Source organism: Erythranthe guttata, chromosome 5 (assembly GCF_056151865.1).
Source record: "Erythranthe guttata isolate IM_541 chromosome 5, IM_541, whole genome shotgun sequence".
Lineage (NCBI taxonomy): Eukaryota > Viridiplantae > Streptophyta > Magnoliopsida > Lamiales > Phrymaceae > Erythranthe > Erythranthe guttata.
In genome coordinates this window covers 36,950-49,356 of record NC_142537.1, presented here as the reverse complement: position 1 = coordinate 49,356, position 12,407 = coordinate 36,950, and the positions used below count along the sequence as shown (strand labels likewise).

General features: G+C 36.8%; 2 protein-coding genes and 1 non-coding gene across 4 annotated transcripts; 2 read left to right on the top strand and 1 right to left on the bottom strand.

Moving 5' to 3' along the window:
* Positions 1–1,954: 1,954 nt before the first annotated feature.
* On the top strand, positions 1,955–4,209 carry LOC105952626 (Gap junction beta-4 protein). Its single transcript, XM_012976195.2, has 4 exons — positions 1,955–2,860; positions 3,195–3,435; positions 3,524–3,641; positions 3,741–4,209. The coding sequence occupies exons 1-4, from the start codon at positions 2,298–2,300 to the stop codon at positions 3,830–3,832; spliced, it is 1,014 nt and encodes a 337-aa protein (XP_012831649.1). The 5' UTR covers positions 1,955–2,297; the 3' UTR covers positions 3,833–4,209.
* Positions 4,210–5,985: 1,776 nt separating this feature from the next.
* Positions 5,986–8,667, top strand: LOC105952625 (ACT domain-containing protein ACR4). Of its 2 annotated transcripts, none has more exons than XM_012976194.2 (7): positions 5,986–6,327; positions 6,466–6,511; positions 6,585–6,699; positions 6,820–6,887; positions 7,126–7,728; positions 7,842–7,946; positions 8,045–8,667. In XM_012976194.2, the coding sequence occupies exons 1-7, from the start codon at positions 6,254–6,256 to the stop codon at positions 8,393–8,395; spliced, it is 1,362 nt and encodes a 453-aa protein (XP_012831648.1). In that variant the 5' UTR covers positions 5,986–6,253; the 3' UTR covers positions 8,396–8,667. The 2 variants fall into 2 exon arrangements, with proteins under 2 accessions (XP_012831648.1, XP_088674454.1); XM_088818328.1 differs by having other exon boundaries at positions 6,069–6,327; positions 6,406–6,511.
* A 2,585-nt stretch (positions 8,668–11,252) lies between these two features.
* On the bottom strand, positions 11,253–11,324 carry TRNAQ-UUG (transfer RNA glutamine (anticodon UUG)). The gene has a single exon. It is a non-coding gene; the product is annotated as a tRNA-Gln (tRNA).
* Between the last annotated feature and the right edge of the window lie 1,083 nt (positions 11,325–12,407).

The following is a 12,407-nucleotide window of genomic DNA, read 5'->3' as shown; positions in this document are numbered from 1 at the left end:
GCTGCACCAATGGCTTGTCCGGCTGAAGTAGCTGCTGAGTTATTTTTTAAGAACGTTGTGAAGTATTTTGGTATTCCCGAACACATTATCAGCGATCGGGATACCCGGTTTATGGGCCGTTTCTGGACAGCGCTCTTCAACATGTTGGGGACTGAGTTGAAGTTTTCTACCGCAAATCATCCACAAACGGATGGACAGACGGATCGGATGAATGCCGTGTTGGAAGATTATCTTCGGTATTATGTTAGCGCTAACCAAAAGGATTGGGTCGGTTTGCTTGATACAACCCAATTCTGCTATAATCTTCACAAGTCTTCAGCTACGGGGATGAGTCCGTTTGAGTTGGTGTACGGGCAGCAACCAATGGTGCCGCATGAGGTGGCATTGCAGCGAACCGGAGGGAAGTGTCCTGCTGCATATCGCTTTGCTCGTCCTAGACAAGAATTGCTAGACGAGGCAAAGGATTATTTGATGAAAGCACAAGCGGGGATGAAGAAGTATGCTGATGCTCATCAAAGAGACGTGGAATTTCAAGTTGGTGATCAAGTGTTGCTGAAATTAACGCCTCAAATTTGGAAGAAGATTAGTTCCAAATCAGTTCACCGTGGGTTGGTGCCAAAGTATGACGGTCCTTTTGAAGTGGTGTCAAAAGTTGGTTGAGTTGTCTATCGTTTGAAGTTGCCGGACAGATTGAAAGTGCATCCTACGTTTCATGTGAGCTTTTTGAAGAAGTTCAACCAAGATTTACTCGATGAAAGTCGGAAGCAAACGAAGAGAGCCCCACCCGTGGTCCGAAAGGAATTTAAGAGAGAAATTCAGCAAATTCTGGACCACAAGACCCAAGGTCAAAGCAAGAAGAACCGGCGGACTGAATTTTTAATGCATTGGCGAAATTCAGAGGTGGCCGATGCTACTTGGGAGAAGGCAGTGAATCTGTGGTAGTTTAAAGACGAGTTGGCAAATATTGGGAGAATCTGAAGCGAGTGAACAGTTCGACGAGGGCGTCGAACACCGTTGGTGGGGGAGGTCTGTTACCCCCTTAGACGGAGACATCAACTATAACTCGAGTGTGGCCGAGTTATAGTTGAAGTGGTGCCAAGAAGTATTGGCACGAAGCATGCTACACATGGGCCAAACGGTGGCCGAGAGATGGGCAAGTATTGAGGTGCTTGGCCGAGAATTACAAGGCAAGGGTTTCGAGTGATTGGCAAGCATTGAGGTGCTTGGCCGAGAAATGCATGGAAAGTGTGGGCAAGACAAGCGGTCTGAATAGCACGTGTGCGGGCAGATTCGATCCTTGGGCGCGCGCGCGCGCCGATTGGGCAAGCCGGGCAGCTAATTGACTTGGGAAGTTACGGATGACAGTTGCGGAGCGGTTGGCATCAGCAATGACTTAGAAAACCGTCCCTTTATGTTGTAAATTAGGCCTTACGGTTAGAAAATTTCGATTATTATTTAACCCATGTAACACTATCCATCATCATTATATATATATATATATATATATATATAAGATATACTAAACGTGTAATTAGATACTTGTCCGATCTCTCGTAATTCTGATCTTAACTATAGAAAAAGTGTGATAGAAGCATTCATGTAATTAATATTTAATTTCTTAAAACTTATGGCACCACGTATAAACGAGGTGGTGTTACGTTGTATATTGAAGTCAAATATTCAAAATTGGGTTGGAATCTATGTTGGCATAGTTATTTCTTTGATGGGCCCAAGATTGTGATCCATTATCGAATATCTGATCTATATAAAGGGCTGAATATTAATTTCCAAGCCCATTAAGATATTTGGTTCCACCATTACCCAAAAAAGAAAAAGAAAAAAAAGAAAAGAAATCTGGAGTGCTCCTCCCTCCTTAAGATATTAATTTCCAAGCCCATTAAGATCATATCTCGGACCTAGCTCATATGTCATCTTATGTGTGCTCTCAATATTTGTTGAGTTAACCATAAACCACCTGACACCTGTTATGTTGTATGTAACATTGTCCCAATAAACTATCACCAACACCATCAACAGATATGGTACTGTAAAACATTAATTTTTTTATTTATTTAAACAAATATAATTCCGTTCCTTCTTTTCCGTGGAACGTTAACAACGTGTCACCAATCATACGGAGACACGTGTCGGTTACATGTCTGGATCCCATCCGTAGTTGTCCAGGCTGGCTTACGCTAAGAATCAAAATCTATCCGTTAACCCTAATCTCTCCAACGTCTCTTTTTTCCCTGACAAATTAAGCAAAGGGGCAGAAAAAAAAAATAATAATAATAATAATGGGGAAGCTCATATGCGATTCGACGGCGTCGTCTCCGGTGATTCTTCCCTGGCGTGACCCTACCGATATCCCATCTTCCGATCTGGTTAACCAGAGGCCTATCTCGAAGCACCCCCTTGAAATCACCGCCTCCTCATGGGACAATGTGCCCGGATTGGAGGACCAGCAGAAGAGGCATTTGACCCGGATTTACAATAAGGGTGTTCTTTGGAAGCACCCACAAGACAAGAACAACAACATCGTCTTCAGGTTGATGCACGGCGGCGAGGTCGACTCCGACGGTAACTGCCTCTTCACGGCGGCGCGTAAGTCCATGGGCGTCGACGCGGCGGCGCGTGACCTCAGGATCCGAACTGTGAGGAGGTTTTCTGAGGATCTTGGATCTGTAGACGAGGTGACCAAGGATTTGATCGGATCCGCGATTAGGCATATGTACTCGCCGGATCTGAACTCTGGTTGGGGTATCCACGTGGTGCAGGAGGTTAAGCTTTTGGCGAAGAAGCAAGATCGTGAGTCTTTGGATTCCGCCATTGATGAGCTCGTTCAACTCGGCATGCAGAGGTAAAACATCACAATCCTCCTCCCTATTCAAATCTTTATAATAGCCTGCCTTATCCTCTAGATCTGCTGCAATAAGGGACGGGGTGTTTTCTCTATGTTTCTTTGGTACAAATAATTTAATTGATACATTGGATAACTTGGTAGATTTACGGAGAATCTTATTATTTCATCTTGCTCTGCTTTTCAATAAGTTTAATGTTTACATATATGTTTTGGTCCCTCCTCCCTAGATTAATTGAGGATAATAGAATAGGCAAAACATTTGAAATGTGTATTTTTTGAAGTATTAAAATGGTTATTGATGATGAGTGGGTTTTGTGAATGATTTGTGAAGAGAAATAGCAGCAGAATCAATATACAAAGAAAGATGCATAGCTGTGGATGATGGTGCGAGTTGGGCAAAGTACATGTCGATATCAGGTTCAGCTGAGGATGAATACGACATAATAAATATGCAGTATACAGAGGAGGGTCTATTAACAGTAGACGAGAATAGAGATGGAAGGGCTGCTGCTTTTGGTGATGATATTGCAATAGAGTGTCTTGCAACTGAGTTCAAAAGAGAAATATTTGTGGTGCGTGCTTGTCGATCTCTCTGCATTTGAATGAAACATATATATGTATATGTTGGTTCTGATCATTGACTCTTCATGACTCTGACAGGTTCAAGCACATGGATCAGATGCAATGGTTGATGAAGAAAACTGTGTTTTCTTCTTACCACATCGTCCAAGAAGTGAAATATGCGAACCTCCTTTCTTTCTCTTCATGAAAGGAACAGGTACTAATTCCTTCTTTCTCAGTTTCTCTTCATCAAAGGAACTAGTGACTGAGTGATTTCAGTTGTGTGAAATTATTTTATGACAAACGCATGCTGCAGGATGGTGCTGTGCGGGTGCGGATCATTATGAGCCGCTTATTGCACATTGCTCAACGCTCGTATCCCATGAGAAAGTTGCCTTGGTACTTTAGACATTCTTTCTTGGAATTATTTTTTTGCAGGTTAGGGTTAAAATAGATGATGATTTAGCTAGAGCTAGTCGGAATTTTTTGATGAGAGAGAGAGTTGTTGTGTGTGTGTGTGTGTGTTAGTGATTCGTTAATTAGTAGAAGAAGTTGTTGTGATGATTCAAAGATATGAAGGCCGCCGTGACTAGTTATTTGGTAACTGAGTGGGGTGGTTAGGGATTTTGTTGTGTAATTTAGGGAGGGAGGTTTCTTGTGTAGCTGCTGTTTTTTTCGCTAATCTCTCTATTCACTCAGAGAACTAGAATAAATAGCAGCACCTTCCTCCTCATAACTCTTAACTGGGATTTATTTTTTCTTTTGAGAGATTTGATTTATCTTCACAGCTATTTATTTTTTTCAGTATATTATTTTATGCAATATTAAAAAGTGCAAATACTATATGTATACGTATGTTGGGGTTTAGTTTGTAGAAGGGCACATGACATTATAAAGTGTGTGTTGTATTGAAAACCAAAGCAAAGCAAAGATGAGGCATGATTCATATATACATTTATACATACATGCATGAATGCTCAAATGAGACTTCACTTGTTATATATACATACATACATAGATATACATAAAAGTGAACTGTTGTCTGGTTCTAAGTAGTTTGTTCATCTTTCTTTCACTTGTTATTCCCAACACCTTTACAATTTGATAAGTAGTTTGTGAGTCAGCAGCCAGCCCAGCTTGTTTTGCCTCGTCTTCTTGCTAATGCCGAATCAGTTACCAAAAGTATTAATTTATTTCTTGTTATACCCATAAATAAATGATATTGAATATAATGTACGACGTGGGTACTTAGTTTGTTAGTTAGTCAACCTTACCAATAAACAATCACAACATTAATATTATTTCTTTTTCTCATTGCAAATTATATATTATACATGGGAATTAATTGGACATATTCATCCATTTCATCAAACTACATATTTTTATATCATACCAAATACTTTCTATTTGAACCAATTAATTTACTACACCTTCTCATATAAATATTGAATATATTATGTTCAAATTGATATACAAAATTGGTTTGCAGGCTAACTGCTACTGCACCACAGCCCATCCTCTGTGTGTGTGTGTGTGTGTGTATATATATATATATATATATATTCTATTCATATTCCAATAGTGAGCGAGTGCGTGAGTGAGTACGTGGGCGTGAGGGGGATCCCAGCAATAGATATATATTATAATGTAATAATACAATAAGTAAATAGAGACAAATGAAATATTATATATGTAGTTGATGAATTTTCCAACAACAATACAAAACCCAAAGATCCTTGATATCTTACTCTTGTTTTACATATTGTTGTCTTGTATATTATTTAAATTTATATTAATTTCTATAACTTACCCTCAAAATAATGAAATACAATATACGAGCTAGATTCCCTCCACCTATATAAGTTCAAAATAAATGGTGTTTAGCTAATTTTCTCATATATATATATATATATATATATATATATATATATATATATATATTTTTTTTTTTGGGATGATGTTTTGTGGTGTGTGGGAAAAGATATACACTTGTGTAACTATGAAAAGGGTCAGCTACAAGTCGAATTTTTGGATCATCAATTCTACACCTTTACCAATTAATACCCCCTAGACAAACCTAATTATAAAGTAGGTTTGCATTTAAAAAAAAAAAAAGGGGCAACCCAAAAAAGAAATTATTATTTCTTTTACAATTTCCCTATTACTGTTACAATTATATTTGAAGCCATATCCCGTATTTTCAGGTTTCGCGCATAATAATAATTATTTCTGTTACAATTTCATTTTTCATAACCCATTAATGTGTTTTCACTAACAACCTCACATGATTGCATCCAAGAAACACACATAAGACATTTTCCTCCACAAGAAATCAAATTAATATAAAAATAAAAATGGAATATAAAATAATAGAACCAAAACAAAATAAAAAATAAAAATGGCATGTGATAACAAATCGTAGAGAGAGAGAGGGGGAGGAGAGATGAGTGAGTTGGGGTCCACGTGACCAGCGACAAGTCCGTGGTGTGGTGGCAGTCCTCCTCATGACTCTCTCTCTCTCTCTCTCTGTATAATTTCATATTAATTATATATAAGATTTAAAAAACAAAATTGAACAAGAGTTGTTGTTTGATCTCTTCTTCTCCATATATGTATATATAATATCTCTCTCTTGGTACAGCTCAAGAGCCACTGTCCCATTTTATTATCCCCACCCTACCTACCTACCGGCATCATCTCATATTTCTCTCTCACAATTCATCTTTTTTACACTAATCTAATCTCTCTCATTTTTATTCTCTCTCAACACAACAACACTAGAACAAACAAACAAACAAACAAAAGCTTCAATCTTTCTTCAACACAGATATGGATCACTGGTCTACTTCTCTTGGCGTTGATGATGAGTTCGAGAAGCTTGTTCGTAGAGTCAACCCACCCAGGTTCCCTACCTCTTTTTTTTTTTTCTTTGTAATTAATTTCTGTCGAATGTATAATTAATTACCTCTCCACCCGGCCAGGCCACAATAATTGATTGATTATCCTCTCATGTCCTGTGTTGTTCTTCGATTATTTCTCAGGGTCACCGTTGACAATGATTCTGACAACAAGGCTACTTTGATCAAGGTAATTTTAATCAATAAATTAATTAATTTCTAGGTTTCTTTTATATCAAAACTCATAATTAAGAAATTTGCAGGTGGACAGTGCAAATAAGAGGGGGAGCTTGTTGGAGGTAGTACAAGTTCTTACTGATCTCAATCTTATTATTCGGAGGGCTTATATTTCTTCAGACGGGGGATGGTTTATGGATGGTCAGTTTTTTTTTTTTCTTTTATTAAAAAAAAATAATAATAATTTGCTGTCAGGTCTGATTGGGATTGAATTATGAATTCATAGTGAATGAATATGCTCTGTTGTTTCTTTTAATGCAGTTTTTCATGTTACTGATAAATATGGAAATAAGGTCCATGAGGGGAACATATCTGAGAGTATTCAGCAGGTATCAATCAATCACTCAATCACTCATCCTTTTGGGATATATAATTCTTATTAATCACTTACAGCTGTCATTCTTCCTTTTTGGGGGAAATATATATTTATATGTTTTCTTTAGACAGCCCATCTTATGTTAATGTTTTCTTTATTAGTTTCACGGCCAATGACGACTTAATAAGAACATGTTTAGAGGAGTACATGATTTGCTCAAATTATATATGTGTCATTCATATGAATTGCAGTCGCTTGGTCAAAGAGGACGCAGTTGCAGGTCGTTGGCAAGGTCTGTGGGTGTGGAGTCAGCTGCAGAACATACAACAATTGAATTATCTGGCAGAGACAGACCTGGTTTGCTTTCAGAGGTGTTTGCTGTTCTTACTGATCTCAAGTGTAACGTTGTTGCTGCTGAAGTATGGACCCACAACTCACGTATGGCTTCAGTTGTCTACATCACCGACCAAACCAACTCATCCCCAATTCAAGATCCTGACCGTCTTTCTAATATCAAACAACTTCTTCTTTATGTTCTCAAGGGTGATAGAGATAAGCGAAGTGCCAATACTGCTGTTTCTGTTGGCTCTACTCATACTGAGAGGAGGCTCCACCAAATGATGTACGCTGATCGTGATTACGACCACCTCAATACTCTCGTCCATTCTTCTGATCAATTACGGACCAAACCCCTTGTCACTGTCGAAAATTGTGTCGACAAAGGTTACACCGTCGTGAACTTGAGCTGTGCGGACAGACCTAAGCTTCTGTTTGATACAGTATGTACCTTAACAGATATGCAGTATGTGGTGTTTCATGCCACTATAATTACCGAAGGGCCACAGGCTCAACAGGTAATATATAATATAATCAATATTATGTACTGATCAGAGTTTGATCATTTGGAATCAACATGCAGCTATTGCTTGCCCTGCCGGGTTTCCTTAACTCGTTGCTGGTAATGTAGGAATATTTCATAAGGCATATGGATGGGTGCCCCATAAGTTCAGAAGCAGAGAGGCAGAGAGTAATTCATTGCTTGGAAGCAGCAATAAAGAGGAGAACATCCGAGGTACGTACTACATTATATGCATAACGAAATACAGAATGATTCATTTCTTTATCGGAATCCAAATAATAATTGAAAAAAAAAATGATGGGGATGGGCAGGGAATAAGATTGGAACTATGCAGCGAGGACAGGGTTGGGCTTCTAACAGATGTGACACGCATATTTAGAGAGAATGGTCTATCAGTTAGCAGAGCAGAGGTGACAACAAGGGGGACACAAGCTGTTAATGTTTTTTATGTGACGGATGCATCGTCGTCTAATCCTGTACAAAGTCAAACTGTTGAGGCTGTTAGAAAAGAAATAGGTTTGACTATACTCCGTGTTAAAGACGACACCTACTCCACTTCACCGCCTGATCAGCAGACAGCAAGATTCTCTTTAGGGACACTCTTCCGATCCAGATCTGAGAAGTTCCTCTACAATCTAGGCCTCATCAAATCATGCTCATGAGAAGACCGAAGAGACCTGTACGTACGTTAGACTAGTTTGTTGTTGGTGGTCATTTCAGTAAATATCAGTCAAGTTAGGGCTTAACATAGTTATTACGTACCTTGTTAGGAAATCTTTACTACTCAACGTACACAACCCCTTAATTAGCTTGTTGATGGATCAGATCATGCATGCATGATAATTGGTTTGGTTTAGGGCCTGAATTAATATAATGTGTGTGTGTGTATTTCGTGTTTGTTTTTTCAATTGAATTGAAAGGAAGTTGTACATAATTAAGTGCATTCAATTCAAATATATATATATATATATATATATATATATATATATATATATATATATATATATATATATATATATACATACATACATATATATATGTTGAAGTTGTTGCTGTGTATGTATCATCCATCCATCCATCACAAGATACATATGTATAATATTTGGTATATATATATTGTACCTTAATTTGGGCTGAGGTAGTTAAATATTGTTGTGTCTAGAATCTGAATCATAATTAATCATAATAATTGTGTTATGTACGACGAGAGAGACAAAGATTCATTTGACAAGGATATTAATTATTACCTTGACATTGGAAGATGAGAAATGAGAAACAAGAACCAGTCTTATATATGTAGAATTGATGAGTGACTGACTGGTTTAGAAAAAAAAAAAAAAAAAAAAAAAAAAACACAAAAGAAAAGAATAATTTAGAAATGAAGCAAAACAACATTAACACAAAAATCAAGATCGTTTTACATTTCAGCCAATTAAGAAAAAATATACTCCCTCCGTTCCGATTTAATCGTCGTTTTTTAGCTTTGCACAAAGATTAAGAATTTCATTAAATGTGTCTTAATTTTAGAAAAATGTATGTTTTTAGACTAAAATGACCTTATATTATAATTAATAAGAGAGAAATTAATTAAAAAAAAAAAGAGTGTTGGAAAGAGTTAATAAGAATGTCAATTGAAAATTAAATAATTAATGAAGTGTTGGAAATTTAAAGTGACAAATAATATGGAATAAAAAAAATTCTTCAGAGTACAGATATTATGGAACGGAGGGAGTAGATGATATTCATGGAAAAGCATGAAAGGAACGTGACGTACACGTGTCGGCGCCAGAATGAGAGTTGCCCAAGTTGGATGATTTTGGGTGGAGTTTGTTTTTTCTGTTGGAATCGTCGTGCGTGTGGGAATGAAATATACGGACCATTCCTTTCTTATCATAAATCATCAATCATGATGTTATAACACGTCCAAACTTGTCAAGTATCTCTAATTGGCCCAAGTTGTAGCAGGCATATATACACACATGACACCAATAAAATTGTGGTAATTAACAGAGAATAATAAATACCAATGAATATCCTAATTACTAGTAAATAGTAATACAACAACTAGTTAAATCTAGTTAATTATAACTAATTAATTAAATCCCAAAAAAAAGAGTGTGATTGATATAAATATATGATGAAAATTGAAGTATATATATGAAAATATTTAAAGCCAAAGAGCTCCGGCTTCCTTAAGAAGTGGAACCAAAGTGCCATTGATCGATATGGGAAGCCATAACACTGTCCATATATAGGTCCGACGAGAACGAACACGACGGGAAGGGAGGAGCCGACACCAAGACGGTTGTCTGAATATCCATGCCAGCTGTAGTACTGGGATCGAGGTCAAGGTCGTAGACAGTAGGGCTAACACCCAACCACAGCGCTGCCAGATGCAATCCTCTCCACCCTCACCATTAATGGCTCCCAACTACTGCCGCCCCCGCCGTGCCGATGATGTTGATGATGATGATGATGATGATGATGAGTATTGCATCTTTTTTCTTATTATAATATATTGTGGAAATATAAGCAAGCAGTTGTAGAATTGCACAAGAAGTAATTAACTAGCTAGCTAGTATACGTACTTTAACTGATGAGATTGGGGATGGTGGTGTATCTATATTATATATATATATATATACAGAGGGCACGCCATACACACGCATAAGTACTGGGGGTATATATGGTAATGGTACTTGAAAATAAAGTTAGTTTTTAGGGTTTAAAAGTATATAAATGCGGGGGCAGCACAAGGCCCAAGGGTGGCTTGTGCTTTTTTAGTATTCCAGTCCCACTCCAATATATATATATATAATAAATATATACACTCAATCGATCTTTAAATCAAGGCAGGCATATATATTAATTTGTCGGGCGCTAATATAATTAATGTATATATATATATATATATATATATATATATATATATATATATATATATATAGCTGGCTGCTTTTAAATGATTGTCACACATACATGCGAGTCACATAGCAGGCCGAGGCCTTAAAAAATGGAAGGGTAAATTACAAACACCCCCCTGAGGTATGGTCAAATTACAAAAACACCCCTCTTGTTTGGATAATTACAACCACCCCCTCAACCCATCAAATTTAGTGGAATCTTCGAGATTATATGGAATATTATCACTTTTGTACCCGTTTTATCCCATTTAAACTCTACATTATGAAGCAAGATGATCATAATATGTTATTTTTAGCTTGTATATATTAGTTTGTGGTGCATCGGAAACTGTATTTTTTACACAAAAAGAGTACAAACTAGAGCACATTTCACGGAATCTAGATGACTATGTTGAATTTGGCACTATAAAGGTGGAGGTCTAAGAAAAAATCATAGTTGAGGGGGGTAGATGTAATTATCCAAACAAGAGGGGGGTTTTTGTAATTTGACCATACCTCAGGGGGGTGTTTGTAATTTACCCAAAATGGAATGATAGAAGAAGAAGCGTTATTATCAGTATTATATCATTCAATTCATTTCTAAATATTAAAAAAGAGGTCCTACCGGGAGTCGAACCCAGGTCGCTGGATTCAAAGTCCAGAGTGCTAACCACTACACCATAGAACCCTATTGAAAGTATTTCGAACTAACCTTTAATTATTACATACTATTTTAATGGAGAACAACACAACCACTTCATATTCGAATCTCGTCATAGACTCATATCATAGTTCACCAGGCTGAATTCTCTTTGATAATTTGTATTTTACGTTTCATATCAAAATTATCATTTAAGCTTTTAATAAACTTTGCACCCTCAAATAATACAATTCTCACTATTAAAAACATATATCGTGATTTATATGTGCTTGCACTTGAGCCAATTATATTAATGTTCATCTCTTTTACCAATTAGAAATTAAATTCCCGAGACGGTCTATTCATGTACGTTGCGGCCCGTTACTCACTAAAACCTATTAATCATGGAGATAATGATTGCGTAAATTTGAAGATAAACTTTCCGTTTAAAATGAATACTAGCTATATATTTCCATTTTCCATCTTCCAACAGAATTAATCTCTTCTATATACGCATGCACGCATGTAATTTTTTATTTAATTAGAAAAAAGACGAAATATACTGACTTTTTGTTTTTTGTTGATGAGTTACGTTGAAAGATACGGACTTTGATTAATGAACGTAATCTACATGTGTTACTATATATGTACGTTCCATTTAGGTGGTGTTGGCAAATGTTCTAAACAATCATCTTTTATCACCTAATTTAGAAGTAAGTAGTAGTGTTTGGAAATAACTTAGGCTACCTAGTCAAGGAAGGTGGTTGATGCAAAAAAATTAAATACTTAGGCTATTGTTGCATCACGAAACAGAGCTTCAATTTAGAGTATGATCGTCAATCAAACGATTAATTAGAAGAGGTGAATGCACATATTACCTTTATTTATTTAGCGTAAACAATATTTGTACCGTTCAACCAAGATGCAGCAGTAAATAAGCTAAGGTCGTCGAATGAGAAAGAAAAGGGTGAAAGATATCGAAGCAACGTTGCCTTCCGACAATTTAGACCTTTTCACGTCGCCGTCAATCAAAAGCGTTAATCTGACATCTCACGAAATTTCCTTTTATGTATAAATTAAACTTTTTTTTATTGGAAGCATTGTCAATTACTCGCTGCTGCGCCGCCAATC

Excerpts from the sequence above, each read along its gene's own strand:
- LOC105952626 (XM_012976195.2), top strand. The coding sequence starts at position 2,298 with ATGGGGAAGCTCATATGCGATTCGACGGCGTCGTCTCCGGTGATTCTT. Across the intron at positions 2,861-3,194 it reads GTTCAACTCGGCATGCAGAG|AGAAATAGCAGCAGAATCAA; the intron begins GTAAAACATCAC and ends TGATTTGTGAAG. Across the intron at positions 3,436-3,523 it reads TCAAAAGAGAAATATTTGTG|GTTCAAGCACATGGATCAGA; the intron begins GTGCGTGCTTGT and ends TGACTCTGACAG.
- LOC105952625 (XM_012976194.2), top strand. The coding sequence starts at position 6,254 with ATGGATCACTGGTCTACTTCTCTTGGCGTTGATGATGAGTTCGAGAAG. Across the intron at positions 6,328-6,465 it reads CGTAGAGTCAACCCACCCAG|GGTCACCGTTGACAATGATT; the intron begins GTTCCCTACCTC and ends ATTATTTCTCAG. Across the intron at positions 6,700-6,819 it reads CGGGGGATGGTTTATGGATG|TTTTTCATGTTACTGATAAA; the intron begins GTCAGTTTTTTT and ends CTTTTAATGCAG.